This window comes from Podarcis tiliguerta (assembly GCF_965153285.1).
Source record: "Podarcis tiliguerta genome assembly, chromosome: Z".
Classification (NCBI taxonomy): Eukaryota; Metazoa; Chordata; class Lepidosauria; order Squamata; family Lacertidae; genus Podarcis; species Podarcis tiliguerta.
In genome coordinates this window covers 28080895-28098017 of record NC_139553.1, presented here as the reverse complement: position 1 = coordinate 28098017, position 17123 = coordinate 28080895, and the positions used below count along the sequence as shown (strand labels likewise).

At 41.1% G+C, this 17123-nt stretch overlaps 1 protein-coding gene across 1 annotated transcript; it reads left to right on the top strand.

Annotated features, from left to right (window-relative positions):
• The first annotated feature begins 4584 nt into the window (after positions 1-4584).
• ITM2A (integral membrane protein 2A) lies at positions 4585-16393 on the top strand. The gene is made up of 6 exons (XM_083422788.1): positions 4585-4957; positions 10302-10433; positions 11820-12008; positions 13440-13550; positions 14457-14607; positions 15269-16393. Exons 1-6 carry the CDS (start codon positions 4874-4876, stop codon positions 15355-15357), a joined length of 756 nt encoding a protein of 251 aa, XP_083278914.1. The 5' UTR covers positions 4585-4873; the 3' UTR covers positions 15358-16393.
• The last annotated feature ends 730 nt before the right edge of the window (positions 16394-17123 follow it).

Below are 17123 nucleotides of genomic sequence, written 5' to 3'. Positions count from 1 at the left end.
TTTATCCAGAAGTATTTCCCGATGAGTTCAGCTAGGCTTGCTGCCAAACAAGTATTCAGCCTTAGAGTAAATATTAGTAAATCTTTAATAATATGTAAAAAGAAAAACAAATGCAAAACAAGTGTTTAAGTGAACTGATGCTGCTGGTTGGGCTAGCTATCTGGAAAGTTTGTTTGCTGAAGTGACACAAGGACAGTCTGAAGGGCAAAGTTGAAATGCAGTATTTGCAGACAAAATGATAAGAAAAAAGGTCTTGTAGGTGTTCAGCAAGATCATACCCCCGACTCTTGCTTGATGTGGCTCTTGAAGAACATTTAGCAAACAACCAAACTTTGCCAATAATGTTTCCCCATAAAAGCAGCTTATGGACAAATGTTGCACACCCTCAAAGAATGTGTGGTTTGACTGAAGTATCAGTGGAAGCAAAGTAGTCTAACCCTTGACCCTGTATATGTGGGATTGGTTGTTGAACTCTCATCCTTGGCCCTAGTCAAATCTATTTCTGAACAAAACCATGCCTTAGTGCAGACAAGCAAACATGCAGCTTCCCGGAGAATATCTCAGCTGCTCTGTTCCTCTTACAGTGTGGCTGCTATTGCATTGCTGTGAGCTATGCCATTGTTTGGCTTAGGTCTCATCCACGCCATACATTTAATGTTACCGAAAAAAATAAAGAAGAAATACACAAAGAAATGAACCAACCAACGTCTTAATTTTCAAACCCTTTATTGTTTAATAGTAGTATAAGCATACGCCCTTAGATAAGGGCTGTACAACGTAGCATACAGCGATCCCTTGACATTTGTTATTTTGACAGCTGCTTGCGAGGCAGCGCCCCCTAACAAAGACTACGCAGGTACTGCAGCTGTCAGACGCTGTAGCTGTCAAACCACGTACCTGCAATTCCCACCCTCCCTTCCCCACAGGTGGGTGGGGTTGGCGGCACCGAGCGGGGGCTCACCTGGGCGGGTGGCTCCCACCTCCTTGGGCCGGCCTTTGAACCATCCCCGGCCAGGGAGGACGATGGACAGCTGGCCGGGTTTAGTGCCTGTGCCCGCAAAAGCAGCTAAGACTTGCAGAGGAACCCTGCTGAGAGTCAGTGAAAGTGTGAAACTCACTTGCAACATTGTATCTAGCCTTGTTATTTTGTACCCAGTAGATCCGTGGTCTATTTTTTATAGTCTAAAGCTTTAAAGTTCAATATAAAATCACGTTTGTGACGGATTTTCACCATTCCAACTGTGCTTTGCTCAGGGAAAAGATGGCAACTAGAGGAGGAAGGTGAGGCCTGGAGTAGCCATACCCCCCCCCCAGGCATATGGTCACGTACCCCTGCCCATACTCGATAGATGCTAAGTCTCACCTTTCTGACTCTGGAGTGCCAGACTCAAACCCATTCTGAGAAAAATAACCAACCGGTTTCAGTACTGGGATACTGGGAGAGACAATGAGGGGTATTTGACTTGGCCGGGAAGACAGAGATTGCTGGTATCACCTGTCTCAACTAGCGCCAGGGATGCCAACTATCCCGGATAGACAAGGCATCAGTTTTCAGCCAAGATGCTACTCCTAGTTTGTGACATATGTGTGACGATTTCAATGTGGGGTTATGGAGGATCTGGAAAACTTTTAAAAGAGGGTTTCACCCTTAGTTCAGGGCTTCTGTCGGTATCTCCTATGTTGACGTTTGGAGTCATTGTTGCAACAAGAAAGATCAAGCCCCTTGGCTGCTGTTTCGCTTCTATATCCTGGCTATAATCTTTGTTTGACTCTCCAACCTGCAGAACTTTTCAGCAGTGTTAAAGCACTCTTAAAGGCAAAGGTAAAGGGACCCCTGACCATTAGGTCCAGTCACAGATGACTCTGGGGTTGTGGCGCTCATCTCTCTTTACTGGCCGAGTGTACAGCTTCCAGGTCATGTGGCCAGCATGACTAAGCCGCTTCTGGCAAACCACAGCAGAGCATGGAAACGCCGTTTACCTTCCCGTCGGAGCGGTACCTATTTATCTACTTGCACTTTGATGTGCTTTCAAACTGCTAGGTTGGCAGGAGCTGGGACCGAGCAACGGGAGTTCACCCCATGGAATTGTAGCTCTGTGGAGTTCTCAGGATTCTTTGGGGGAAGTCATGACTCATAGTGTTATAAATATGTTTTAAATACATGGTATGGATATGACTGTAGCATGAAATAGGTACATTTTTATCTCCCCACCCCACCCCCTGCCACCCACAAAGCACAAAAAAAGGCAACTGAACAAACCTTGGCGCTGTTCATAGTTTGTCTGGGATGAAATAAAACACAAGTCCAGGTCCAGATTTAATGCCAGCACCCTTATGAAAAAAGATTACAGAGTCTGGGACTTTTTGGTTTAGAAAAAGGTTGAGTAAGGCTCCATCCACATTTACCAATGCTCTACATTTCTAGGCTTTCCAGGTCTGTGTCAGAGTGTTGTTGTTTTTTTTGCCCCAACACTTTCTCCATGAGAAAGTGCTGTTCTTTGCTGCTGAATTGAAGCAAACAATAATCCACAGAAAACTTGAACTGCCATTTGCTCCAAATCATTGGTAGATATTGGGTCTTCCTGGGAAAAATGGGAGAGGGGGAGAAAGTGCTCATACACAGACCAGGAAAGCGCAGGCCTACGCACTTATAACAGAATAATTTTTAAAAAACATAACAAGACATCAAACATTAAAAACTCCCATAGGCGGGGACTGTGTACCCTTTTATCCCAGCCTCACCTTTGTTGGTGAGACTGTGATCAAGGGGCTTCGAAGAAGATGCTGGGACTATGAGTTCTTCAGAACATGAAAGCTTAAAAAGATTGTGGCTTCCACATGACAGGATGCTTCCACGTAACAGTTTATTCTGGATTTGGTGCATGTATGTAAGCTTTGCACGGCAGCCACATAACTTTTGTCTTCATCAAAATGCTATCCCATATTCTTTCTTCATGGTAGATCATGAAGGATCACCAGGGACTGCCCTGTGCTTCTATCTTGTGAAGATATGCAGGTGAGCAAGGCTTGCTGATGGAGATCAGCTGAGAAACAACCCTGCAACCAAACAACCATTTCTCCTCCTTGCAGTGGGACCTGATGAGACAAATAAGAAAGGGCTGGGTGAGGGAGACATACAGCTGTTGGCAATGGGGTTCTATGATCCTTATAAATGAGGAAGAGGGTGGGGAAGGACTGTGGCCTAAAGTTCCAAAGCCTAGGAAAGAGAAGGTGCTGCAGAGGTGATCAAGGGGCAAGATGAGGTTTTCAGACAATGCCAGAAAACGGACCCTAAGAGGAGCTGCTGGGGTGGTAAGTACATACAAACAACTGAAGCAATGAATCTGGATTAAATGAGGGGAGGAAGAAATATGGGGTGCTATTTTTAATGAATATAAAGTCATGTGATTGTTGCAAACAAACAAGCAAACTTGCGTGTGTGAGCTGCACTGAGGCCACAACAAACTATGTGGAAACACCCAAGGCCTATCTAAACAGTACTTGCAGAGGTTCTAATGTATACAGAACACACACTTTACATGTGGTTTCCCTGACATGTGGTTAATGTATCAGATCATCTCACAAAAACATCTTGCACTAAGTTTCCACTATCTGTTTGAAGCAGAGGTAACCCATCTCTGAGTGTGCAGTTGACTAGCCCTGTATGAAATTCAGAGATACCAGAAAGATACAAAATGATGACTGAATGCTGGCACTGTGCTATCATACAGCACATGTTGCTGGGTAATTTTCCTGCCTCATCCGGAAACTGTTTTCTTGGTGGTTTGGCTTGCTTTCATTTCAGGTTATGCTATTTAATCTTAAGAGCAGCAGCAACTTTTTATGTTTTGAAAATGGGAGTCAGACAAGAACCTTTCTGGTCCCTGGTTGTATTGCAATACAGTACAGTATGAGGCACGTTTAGCAGGCCTGTTCCAAAGCCGCCAAGTTCTACACGTTTCATTGCATAATCCATAGGAGCCAACTCCTAGGGGCCTGAGGTCCCTTTGCCCCCCATAAAAACATTTGAGGGGGGCAGGCATGGATGTAGAGGCGCTTTGTTGGACGGGGGCGGGGCGGGCAGAACCGAGTTATGTGCAGCATGATTTGTCAGTTAATTAAAGACTTTTACTGTATTTATTTATTTACTGGATGCAGGGGCAGTTGCACCCCCTTGGCTGCCCCCCCCAATAAAGTGGATGGGTATTGCCATTCAAATAGTGCATGTGTGCGGCATCATGTGATTGATTATGCAGGGTGGGGCTTACCTGCGCGGCGCAGACCCCACCCCTATCCCCCAGTATTTTATTCAAGTTTGCACCCCCCTGCCAGAAATTCTTTTAAGATCTACTGACAGGGCAGTAATGCCACTTGTGTGTAGCATACGTAGGGACGGGCGAAATTTGTCCAATTCGGTTCATCTGAGTTTCCAGTATTAAATCATTTCTACATCTTCTTGAAGTGCTTCTAAATGGAATCTGTGTGTGTGTGTGTGTGTGTGTGTGTGTGTGTATATATATATATATATACACAAACAAAATTAATTTGTGCGCGTGTGTTCGCGTGTGTGCGCATTCCCACGTTACGCGTGTTTCAGTCTCGGCCAACACGTTTCGCTGCCGGGAGAGGGAGACTTTGAGGTTGTTGTTGTTGTTGTTTTACCTAAGCCTGACTCTTTTTATCTTTACCGCGTTAGGCCCCGCCCCTCCATCTAGGTGGCCGACCGAGAGGCCCTATCGGCGCTTGTGGCAGCAGCAGCCGCCTCAGCAGCAGCAGAAGGAACCGGAGCAGAGCGAACTACGACCGCCGCGCGAGAGGCGGACGACCGGCTCCTATCACAGCCGCTGCCGCCGCCGCAGCCGCCGCCAACAACATGGTGAAGATCTCTTTCCAGCCGCCCTTCGCCGGCAAAGACCAGTCCAAGAAGGAGGCGGCCGAGGTGCTGGTGGCCGACAAGGTGAGCGCGGGTCGAAGCTGCGACGTCGGCCCGTAACCGGCCGCCCTTTAATCTCCCTTCCCCCACCGGCGCCATTTTGTGGTGGCGGCGGCAGCGGAACGGGAATTAGAAGGGAAGTAAAAACACACGACGGAGAGTGCGAGGGGGGGGCGCATCGGGAGCGCTCCCTCCACCAGCACCAGCACCCCAATAACGCACCTTCGGGGAGCAAAATAATGGCGCCGCTGCCTTGGCGAAGGCCTCTTTAACCCCAAAGGCAGCCCCATTCCTAAGCCTCCCTTGGCCACTTCAGAGACCGGGTCCTGTCATCTCTAGCTGGACAGCTCTTTCGCCTTTTCAGACACACACCCATCTGCCCCCCCCCCTTATTTAAACCCATTTCGCAATCGGCAGGTGCCTTGGATCCATAGCTGTCAACTTTTCCCTTTTCTTGCGAGGAATCCTATTCAGAATAAGGCGATTTCCCTTTTTTAAAAAAGGGAAACGTTGACAGCTATGCTTGGATCAGGCCGCGGACCCCCCTAGCTTTTCTAGCCCGCACCTGCATTAGGCGCGTATAACGTGTGTGATAATAATAATAATAATAATAATACACGACAGCCCCTGCCTGCAGACTCATACTCCCAAAAAAGACGACACCAAAAAAGAGAGGAAGTGATAGTGACAGTGGTGGTTTTAAGGGTAAGGGGAGAATTAATGCTGCTGCTGCTTGTGATTTGGATTGCAAAGCTGCCTTGAGTGTATGCGAAATTTAAGTAATAGTTGCTGGGTTTTTTAATAACAACAATAGCATTAAAACATATTTTCTCCTGCGTTTGACTGGGTGTAGTGTGCTGGTTTGTGACTCCCTTAGCCCAACACTTGCAACCCAGCAGTGGTTTAGTTGTGGAGTAGCCTGCTGCAAGCATCCCAAACACTGCACCTTATAAAAGGATGCTGGTGTTCCATAACACAATGGTATGGCAGATGCTTTGCATGAAGAGGCTGCCAGGTTTTAATCCCTTGCCTCTCCAGCTACATAAAGGATCTCTGCTAGCATGTGCAAGACATTTGTCTGAGATCCCGGGACACTGTAGTTTAAGCTGACATTGATTCTAAGTCCACCGGTTAAAAGTGCAGAAGTAGGTCACACCCACACATGTAAGGGGGGGGGGGACGTTGCACCTGTGCAAATGTACCTGTTCATTATGGGGGTTTCTACTTTGCCTTTTAAACAACTTATCAGTGTGCCTAACCAAAATATAGACATCAGAGTACACATATGGGTAGTGTTGAATGAGCCCTAGGCAAGTGAGGGTAGGATTTGAGCATAAGTCTTCCACTTCTTTCAGGTTCTGGAACCCTCTCAAATGCATTAGGGGACCACTTCTATTCTTCTTTTAAACAGGCTTCTTTTAAAGCCTGTTTCATAGTTGCCCTAAGTGTTGTATTGGTGGGTTTTGCTTATTTACATTAGGATAGCTAGTGTCTGTCTTTTTCTGGCCAAATGCTCTTTTTTGTGTTTTCCTGCACAAAAGTTGTGACTCATTCTCAATTTAAAGAAGTGGTTGATTGACAGTGCATATGTTTGTGCATGATTGCATTTGGAAATGGTTGCAAACATGTACTGGGGAGCTGCAGGCAGTTGAAGAACACCACATTGTGACACAAATACTTGCTTCACGTGTGATAGCTGTGTGCCATCTCTTACTTTGTAGCTTGTAAAGCAACCTTAATTGCCTCAGTGCCAACAGATCTCTGCTTTATCCTCATGTTGGAAATAGCTACACTTCCATTGCAGGATAGATCCAGGTAGTGGAAAGCTGGTTGATTGTAGATCTCATGTGATCATTGAATATTTTAAATCCTTAATTTTCAGTAAAATCCACAATGCATTAGAAACTAAATGCAAGCTCTTAATAACATAATCTTAAATTTGGCCTTCTATCCCTGCCCATTTTTACCTGGGAGAAAGCTCACTAAATGCAGTGTGGCTTGTTTCTGATGAAAGATGTACATTTGATTGGTTTGCAGATATATCTTGACTCTGATGGAGAGTTCATGCCTAAATTTGAGGCATGTGAAGGCCTAGTTCCAAAACTTGGAGTTTTCATTTATACAAAAGTGTCACAACATTACAGGTGACCCATATTTAATGGTTCTAAGCATATTTACATGGAAGCAAAATCTACAGAAGACCCCAATATTTCCCTTAGCAAAACATAATAAAGATAACCATCACATGCAGCCTCCTCACCCAAGAGGAGTCTGACTAGACAACCTTGCCTAGTTTCCTGTCTAGCAGTCAAAAAAACAGGCATGAGTGGTGCATAAATAGAATCCTTTCAAACATCAAATGGAAATGTTGCTTTGTTTTCACAGATGTTTCCTCTCTTCTTACTTTCATTTTATGTGAAATAATTGAACTGAAATGTGCCTGAACCCTTATTTCCTACAAATTTCCAACAAGTGGCAGACCTGCTTTTTCTAGTGTTACAGTTCACTTTTGAGATTGTGCAAGCAAAAGCATTATGGGAAATTTGATTTGCAATTCAGCATTTGTATTGGCATAATGATTCAGAGGGTGGAGGCTACTGATGACTAGCAAAGTTTATGCAACATCCCCGGTTTGGTTCCTGATAACCAGCCAAAGAACCTCTTGGAGCAGAGAGTCTGGGAAAGATTTCTTTGTGAGCCTTTAGGAGATGCTGCTAGGCAGGCTTGTAATACACATGATAGGTACAGACCTGTCTTCAATTGTTGGGTTACTATGTAATCTCTGTAAAGCAGTGGTACAATGTAATGTGCCAAAAGGATGCAATGTGCCAAAAGGTACTCTCCGCCCCCACATTCAGTCCCTCAAAAATTTCCCAGTCAGGTTATAGACTATGCATAACTAATTTTCATGTCTTTCTCTAATGTTACAAATCACATATTCTACTCCCACCTCTAGACAGGACTGCAGCAGACATCCAATTGGCCTGGATCTGCCACTGATTTGTGTAGTTGGACCAATAGTCTGCTGAATAGACAATATTGGGCAAGTTATAAGGCAGCTTCATATGTTTAAACATGCAACTATTAGTACTATAATGAAATTTTGCAGGTAGTTACTTGAAAAGAATGAATTGCTGTTTGGGATTGTGAGATTAGCCAATTAATGTGCAGGCTCACTTGTTATTAAGTATCAAGAAGACATGCATGACAGTTCTTTGGGCAGAAAGGAAATACTGTTTTGGCTGTTATATTCTAATACTAATTTTGCTATTTACTGCAGAATGCTATTTTATAATCTGCAGTCTTGCAAAACTTATACTTGAACAGTTTTAACATTTTGAACTGTCTAATATTGCATAAGAGTCTAAGGTCGAGTTTATTGCTTTCTGATTTTTTTCTGGTGGGCTAAGGGTGCAACTGTTTGTGTATTATCCTGTGTCTGGCACATTCAGAAGAATGTTTAGCTTTCCAGCTTCAGGGTTGTCCCCCACCCTGCAATTCAGTGAGTTCCTTGCAAAAAGGGAAGGGCTAAAAAGAGATGATTGTAAATATTTTGGTTTTGGTGTTACTAATATTGGGATTTTCTGTAATACATGAAGTTGAATTAAACCAGGCTTTGACTGGAATAAAATATATATTTGTGCATGAAATTAAATTGTCTTGATTTTTGCAATAGTACATGAGTAGTTGTCCCAAAAGCTGATGTGGAAATAACCAGTGTTGCTAGTAATTACTTGTGAACTGTGCAGGAACTGTACATTTTATGATTGTACAGGTAAGCACATTGGTGCCTGCTCTTTTCTTCATTTACACTGGCTCAGTTAAAAGGCAGGTTACAACTTGACCACGGTACCTGACTCTGGATTTTTGAAGATGCTTGGCTTCAACTAAGTGACATAATTGAAGCTGGAAAAAGCATATTTAATTTTAACATGCTAGCATCAGATTTCAAGATGCTTGAGCAAACTAGTGAAGAAATCTTCCTGGCTTGTATATACACAGCTGAACATTTGATGAAGTTAACTACATGTAGAGCAGAACTGAAATTATATTAGACAATTATATGGATTCTGAAACTTTAGAACCCAAGCTACTTGCTTACTAAAAGTGCAAATATGTTTTGGCTGTTAGTATTGCCCCCCCTTTTTTTAAAAAAAAACCCCACATATCTAGCACTGTTAACTGGCAAAATTGCTTCAACAGCATATTAGGTTCTCAGAGAACTAGAATATTATTTGCATAGTAGAAGTTCAGAATCTGCTGATGCTTCTTTTTTGATAGTTTATAACTTGCTGTTCCTCTTCTAAATATGAGGGTGGAGAGGTAAGGAGGAGGAATGTCTCATCTTGCCAACCCTTTGAATACTTTTATAGTCCTACTGTACTGATCATTTGAGTGGACAAAGATCCTTGAAATCAGTTCAACATCTGAATTTCCTGTTTTAAAACTCAATATTTTTTTAAAATATTGCAAACGCCACACTGAAACCTCTCAGCTGATAATGCTCTTGAACAAACAAGGCTAAGTATGCATGTCATTGAGTCATACTGCTTTTGTTTTTAGAATTATGGAAATAATCTTCCTTTTGAAGTCACACACCTCATAAATATGATCTTGATGTTAGGAACTATGGATTGGAAGGTCATCACAATTTTGTGGTTTTGTGTATATTTGCAGTTAACCACAACCCCTTTAAATGTTCTTTGCCATAAATATGAGCAAGGAGCAAATGCTGTTGAATAAGTAAATTGACTTTTTATAACTTTAAAGAGCTATAGAAGTTATAACTGCCAGATGTTACTGAGGAACAGCTCCAATCACCCCTGACCATTGGCCATGATGTCTGGAACTGATGGGAATTGGAGTTCAACATTTAGAATGCCACAGGTTCCCCATCCCTGCCTAACACTTAAGGAAGGATTGACTTGGAAGGGGAGGGAACAATGAGCTTAATTATGTTGAGGGAAGTTTAAAATGTGAAACCTTTATTTTTGCAGCCCAGTAGGCAAAATTCACTGTAGCATCATTCTGTAATTTAACAGGAGGCACAACTCCATCTGTAGTTTTTTAAAGGCAATTCACTGTTTGTGTTTAAAGCAGATGTTATGGCATCCTTGTTTTAAACACAAACAAAGGGCTCAAAACACGTTCCATTCTCCTATGAATGAAAAATAGGTGTACTATGGCATCCTTGGGTCAAACATTTCTCAAGGGTGTTGTCTGGCACTGTTGGCTTTCACCTTGAAGTGTGGTATCATCCTGCTGAGTCAAGGTGAGGTGTAATTAGTTAAAGAAAATATTGTCTCCAAGACAACAAAGAACTTAAGTTCTCTCTCTCTCTCTCTCTCTCTCTCTCTCTCTCCTGAAGGATCCAGAAGTTGCAACACATGGGCACGAAAGTTCATCTGGAAGATGTCTGCTGATTCTTTTGGGTCTTGCACTTATATTAGCAGGAGTGGTGGTTGGTGGAGCCTGCCTCTATAAGTACTTCATGCCAAGGGTAATGGAAATACAACTCTTTTTTCCCTTTTTTTCTTTTGCAGATAAAATTGACAAAGCAAATATAAACATACAAAATAAGCAAAATATTCCACACAGTGTAAGCATGATATGTAACTGAATTGGAATATGGGTCTAAACTTAGATCTGCACCTCAGAGCGGTGGCACTGAGGAAGCTAAGAACTTAAAAAGTGAATTTGCCTAGATTCCTCTCAAGTTTGTGACTGGGACAGCCAGAGTTATCTTGCTGAACTGAGGCCTCAGTCCTGGGAGCCGCCATCTTGGCTTTCCCCCTTCTTGTCCTTGTACTGTGAGAGGCCCCATGGGGCCCTGTGAGATCCTTGGGTCTTGCAGGATCTTGGATGCATCCTTCCCTGAAGCTTCCGTGTCTGCCTCAGTAGGACTGGCATTCTTGGCAGATCTGCTGCTTGTCATGTTTGGGTGCCAGACTCTGCACTGAAGCATCCTGAGATGGTAAGCTGGCCTTGGACATCTTAGTGGTGTTGGGGACCAAGTCTTGTCTTCCTGCCCCCCACCAAAATATTTTTTTAAAAATATGCAAAAAGTTCAAAACTTTTATTTAACTGTGTGATTGTAGCAGATCTGCTATTTTCTTGAAGGATTTTGCAAACACAACTCAAACTGCTGTGAGCTTATACATTAACAGAATATATATAAGCCACATGTTCGGAACAAAGTTTAATAGACAAAACATTGAATCAGGAGGAATTTGTGGAAATGTTTAATACAAGTATTTGTTACAACAGTGCCATCACACAATTCACACATAGAAAGTCACCTTTTCCGCTTGTCTGCACCAGTCTAGCACATATATTTTACAAGGGGTTAGGTACAATTGGAATGTCATTTATTACTGTTCTCTCGTGCATCCAATGAAATGGAGAAATGCCTTCCTCTAATAAACTGAAAAGACTTAAACAAATGTGAAACAGTATCCTGTACATTTGTTCCACATTAACTCAAAAAATTACAGCATCTTTGCTGGAAAACAACAAACTTGGAAGTAATTTGTATTTCTTTGCATATACCTCTTACGCACCTCTGATTTTTTGTTGTTTTCGAACTGTAATTAAATGACTTTATTGCAACTAACAGAACCACAAAAACACTTGCCCTCATTAGATTTTTTTTTGCCCAATATTGATTTTATTTCAGGTGACACTACAGAAGTGGAAAGTCTGCTAAAATGCATTATGATTGTGGCAAAGCAATCCTGGGTCATACACAGCTAAGTTATACTTGGAGTAGACCCATTGCAATTAACAGACCCAAGTTAATAATTTTAAATGGGTCTGCTCTAAATAGCACTGGATAATCTTGTCCCTAAAAGAAGTCTCATAATTGATTACTGTGATTTATTTTTAGCGTGCAATGATGCGTGGGCAGATGTGTTATGCGGGAGAGGATCAGCAAGAGCAGGCAGCCGAACCCTACTTCTTGCCCATTGCTGAAGAAGCTGACATTCGTGAGGATGATAATATTGCCATCATTCAGGTTCCTGTTCCAAAATTCTCTGACAGTGATCCTGCGGCTATTGTTCATGACTTTGAAAGGGTGAGTTGTGACAAGTCTAGAACTTTTCTTTTTGAAAATTACACCATCTGTTGAGTTTTCATAATTGGCAACACAAAAAACAAACACCCTCATCCTTCTACATCAAATAACAGAAATGATGATAGTAACAGCTAGCCTTGTTGCTTGCTTTAATTTTGGTTCACCTGGTGCAAGTTAGTACAAGCACATAATTCACAGCTTCAGCTTACTGGCCACTAGTCTTGCCTAAAAAAAATCAGGAATGTTTCTCCCTTTTTGAGTCCTAATTTTGTGTGTTAAATTGTCCATTATTAGTCCCCCGCCCCTTTTAAAATGCAGTCTCTTTACATTTCAGGTAGCAGCTCCTGAGGGTGTATACTTGTGTTAGGAAAAGTTGTGGTGGGCAGTTTGGGAGCTACCATTTCAAGGAAGAGGGAAACAAAAGACTGAGGTGGAGAGTGTGGGTCACATGTGGATGTATCACAGGCTGGCAGTCCCCCCCCCCCCCCGCTGTAGCCTGTCCACTGGTAGCAGTTATTCATTATCATGTATAGGTTTAAGAAAGTGCCTTAATTCAGAGTGAAAATAGGTTGAAACTTTGTGCTGAAAGACTGAATGCATAGTAATGGTGCTCCTGGAAAGGGGCTAGTGCCTTACATTCCACAACAGTAGTGTTCTGGCTGTAACTGTGTTTTGAGATACATAGGTCTGCCATGCTTTGCAGTTTATAATTCTATGTATTTTTTAAGAGTATGACTGCAAAGCTGCTATTTCTAAAACTTTCCAATAAGGTTGGTATTCAACATAGACTTAACACTTATTTTCAGATAATAAATCCCCCTTTTTATTATTGGTTCTGTTGTCACTATGTCATCTTCTCTCTGTCACCTTAAACGACTTGTAAGTGATTTATGTGCAAATTGCTTATCTTCAAAATGGATGTCAAGAATGTATTACTCTAAGACCTATGGTTAGAATGGCTGTTTTAAAAAGTTATTAGCATCTTTGTTTGCCAAAATAGATTCTCTTACTCCATTGGAAAGGACTCTTTCTCTGTGTTGGAAGGGAACCTTTTGATAAACCCCAGTACTTGAAACTTTATTGCTTCTCTTCAAATTGGTTACATAATTTCATTGATTTAATCTGTAAAGCACTTGGAATATTTTTATAAGAACTAATTTAAAAACAATGACTTAAGGAAGTTAAGTGAAGGAAAGTTTTCTGCCCCCTCTTCCCACCTATACTCACTCATTAAGACTCCTAAACTGCCTCTCTAGAGGGTTGGGGAACCCTTTTGAATAATGTGGAACTGATCACACGTTGCTGCTGGAAAAAGGAGGAGACGGGAAAATTTCCTACTCTTGAGATTCCTTCTGTTATCTTAGAGACCAAGACAACAGGCGTATTAAAGTATGTATTCAAATTACTGATATTTCCTGTTTCTTCTTGCAGCTCCTGACTGCCTACCTTGATCTGCAGCTGGGTAACTGCTATGTGATCCCTCTGAACACATCCATTGTTATGCCACCACGGAATCTGATGGACCTCTTTTCAAAATTAACGGTTTGCATTGTTATATTTCAGTGTAACATGGGGAAGAGTTTTCTTTTTCTATGAAGACAGTGAAATGTATTAGTGTTTATCAGCGATATCTTTCTTTAGCTGGCACGTAGCTTGCTTACGAAAAGTCTGTTGATGACCAGTGTTGGTTGACTGATGGCTTATTGAGAGCATCTGTATCACTGATGCCAAAAGTATAAACACTGTTTTCAGTATGATGCACGTAATGTTTTTATTTGCGTCACTCAGAATTTATAGGCAGAGATAGGACAAGCCTAACTATGTCTAGACCTTCTTACTTGCATTTAGATGCAGGCAGCTGATGAGACGGAATAGATCTCTACTTAACTTTGTTACAAGCCCAGGCAGGGGCTGCTTCCTAAATCAAGCATACTTAAATAGTAAACTACATTAAACTGAGACTTCCTTCCAAGTGGATTGGTGCGGGGAGCCTTTTTCAGTCTAAGGTTCACATTCACTTCTGGGCAGCCTGGAAGCCAAATGCCAACAGGGGGTGGAGTAATGGATTTAACTACTACCTTGGTACAGGAAGCTATATTCTAGCCATGCAAAAGTCAGAGGTTTACACCCACACCATACTAGGAAGCAAGAGAAATTAACATTATTCATGGACAAATCCTTCTTCAGAAATTTCTATCAAGTGCATTTGGTAAGAACTCCTAGAAACATGACCCCAAGGAATAACCTTTTGTGATCAAGGTCTGGGCACACTATCTGCAATAAATCTTGCTTTAATCATCTGAAGTTTTCACCTTTTCTCATAGATTCCACATGTATAGTTGCTCCCTTTATTTAAAGTTCCTTTGCAAATGTGAATCTTCTTCTTTGGGTATTGAAAAAAAAAGAATTGCAAATATTCATATTGGTGATATTTGTGTTTTTCTACAGACTGGTTCCTATTTGCCTCAGACTTACCTTGTTCGTGAAGAAATGGTTGTGACAGAAAAGATTGATAATGTGTCGGATCTGGGCATTTTCATTTACCAGCTCTGTGTAGGGAAGGAAACTTTCAGGCTTCAGCACAGAGATAAGACCAATGGTGAGTATTTCAACTGAGAATGTAAACTTAGCTTCTTATCTTAAGCAGAAAAAAATAAAATCTAAAAATCTTCTGTAAGCTTCCAGAAAGAGCTTTACTTGACAAATCTATCTAGTTTTTTCTTTTTAAATTTTCCTTTAATAGAAAAGGCTTTTTCTTTCTAAGGTTACATATGGGAAAGCGGAGGTACATGGTGAGACTAAATCATTAAATTAAACTGGTGAAAAGTCAATGTTAACACCTCTAGCAGTAGTTCAAGCATGAATATTCTGATAAAGTCAGAAATTTAAGATTTTGTTCAGAATCTAAAAATGTTTGAACAGTTAGCTGCATTGGTGTCTTGCTTGATGGTATTTTGGAAGTATTTGGTTCAGTATTTAGCTAGTGAAATGTGGGAAACTTCACACAGTGGCTCATTTCCACGGTAGGAAAAGTGTTTGTACCCAACCTGTACATCACTATCCCTAACACTCCTTCCAGAATTGCATTTCCCTGGTTTTAAATCAATAGATACATTCAGCTTGGCACATACAGCCATGTATCAGTAGATACATTCAGCTTGGCACATGCAGCCATAAACAGACTAACCAGGAAATAAATCTTCTATCTGAAATCTTCATATACTGTTCAGCATTAATTGGTGTTGTGTTCTCTTATTTAGGCCTCCAGAAACGCTCAGCTGAAAAGTGTCATTCAATCCGGCACTTTGAAAACTTGTTTGTTGTGGAAACCAAGATCTGTCAGCAGTGAAAAGTACAGGGTAGAAAGTGACAATCACACATCTTCATTAAGAAGTCGAAGCTTTATATCTTTATTTTCAGAATTAAAACATGCAGTGATAATCAAAACCTTATGCTTTTTTGTGGGTTGCTTAAATTTAAAAACAAAAGAAGGAAATTCCAAATTTACCATGATTTTTTCTTTGTGTCCCTGGTGTGGCTAAATTTTCTAGCTTTCATTCGCACTTGCTAACACAAAAGTGAATACCCTACACCCACCTGATTATCTGTTTCACAGCATAGTCTTACACGTCTACTTGGAAGTCTTATTTTGTTAAGAGACTTACTCCAAATTAAGTGTGCAGGATTGCAGCCTCAAACTAATTTAAAAAAGGACTGCAAGTAGCAAATTCCTACATAGAAATGTAGTCCAGTCAACACCTGACTCTTTACAGAATGATGAAAGTAACACATTAATATCTGGTTTGCACATTTATATGTAGCTCTGTAGGATTGCTCTACATTAAGTCTGGTAAGAAACTACATCAAGACTTCTAAGGTTTATTTGAACTTCATAGAAGCATGTAAACTAACCTTGGTAATCATAAACGTTTTTTTCCATTTTGTGCAATTACTGTATTGAACTTGTATGTATATTTGGAACCTTCCCTGAGTTGACTTTAGTACTTCTTTATTTTGGTTCTTTGGTGATATTTAGTTATATGTTCAGGAGCAGTTACTCTTTAAAAGCTTTTATGTTAGTATTTTGGCGCTGGACTTGTTTCAACATCTTTATTGCAAGCTTATGTAATTACAACCTGATTTGGCCCAATTGTCATTGTTTCTGTAGCTGTGAATTCCAGCCCCCCAAGCCTATATTTCAGAGAATAACTTCTTATAAGCACAGTAGCACTAAGACTGCAGTTGAAAGTATTATCTTTGCTGAAGACTGTGGTACACGATGGTAAAGGGATTGTTAGTGAGCTGCTAAGTTGAGTGTTTTGTATAAGGGACTTTATATTTCTCACAAATCCTGCAGCCCTCCAATAAATGTTTCTTTAAGACTATGGTGGTGGTCTCACTTTGTTGGCAATAAAAGTAATTGTGAGAGGGAATATTAATGCTGTCAAAATATTGGTAGCGTATCACTCCTGCGCTGAAACTGCTATAGTCAAGAACCATGTATTCTACAGTACTTCATAATGTTATATTAGGTGCAGAATCTAGTTTCCTGAGGAACTTAGGCTTTCAGGTTTGTGTTTTGCCATCATTGTTCTGAATTATAGGCAAAGATTTGTGTATCTCTAGAGCTAAAGGCGTGGAGGAATTGATCACAGGGTTTCCTTTTCTCTCACAGACTAACAAAGAATAAAGTATGTAACTTGTATATAGTTGGAGAATAAAGTATGCACCTGAGAGAGGCATAATTTAGCCTGCTGAATTCATTTATTCATGGGTGGGGTGAGAGGTGCTTGTGAATCCTGTTTACTGAAAACCTTCCCATACACCAAATAAAGAAGCTGTCAGATAGGCTACTTTGTCCTTCATCCTTTAATACAAATGCAAGTCCATCTTAAAAATTGATCTAGTGCACTGGACTTTTGCTGTCTGAAGTCTTGTGGTACTTTTCGTTTAAATATGGAAAGTGGTGCTCTTTAGTTACCTTTTGCCATGCAAGACAAGTTAATAACTTACAGACCTTAGGTGATTCTGATAGGAGCTTTAATTATATATCCCAGCCTGCCTCAGAGAATAAACACTTTCTAGTTCCAGAAACAGGTCCACTTTTTTATTTTT

Excerpts from the sequence above, each read along its gene's own strand:
- ITM2A (XM_083422788.1), top strand. The coding sequence starts at position 4,874 with ATGGTGAAGATCTCTTTCCAGCCGCCCTTCGCCGGCAAAGACCAGTCC. Across the intron at positions 4,958-10,301 it reads AGGTGCTGGTGGCCGACAAG|GATCCAGAAGTTGCAACACA; the intron begins GTGAGCGCGGGT and ends TCTCTCCTGAAG. Across the intron at positions 10,434-11,819 it reads ATAAGTACTTCATGCCAAGG|CGTGCAATGATGCGTGGGCA; the intron begins GTAATGGAAATA and ends ATTTATTTTTAG.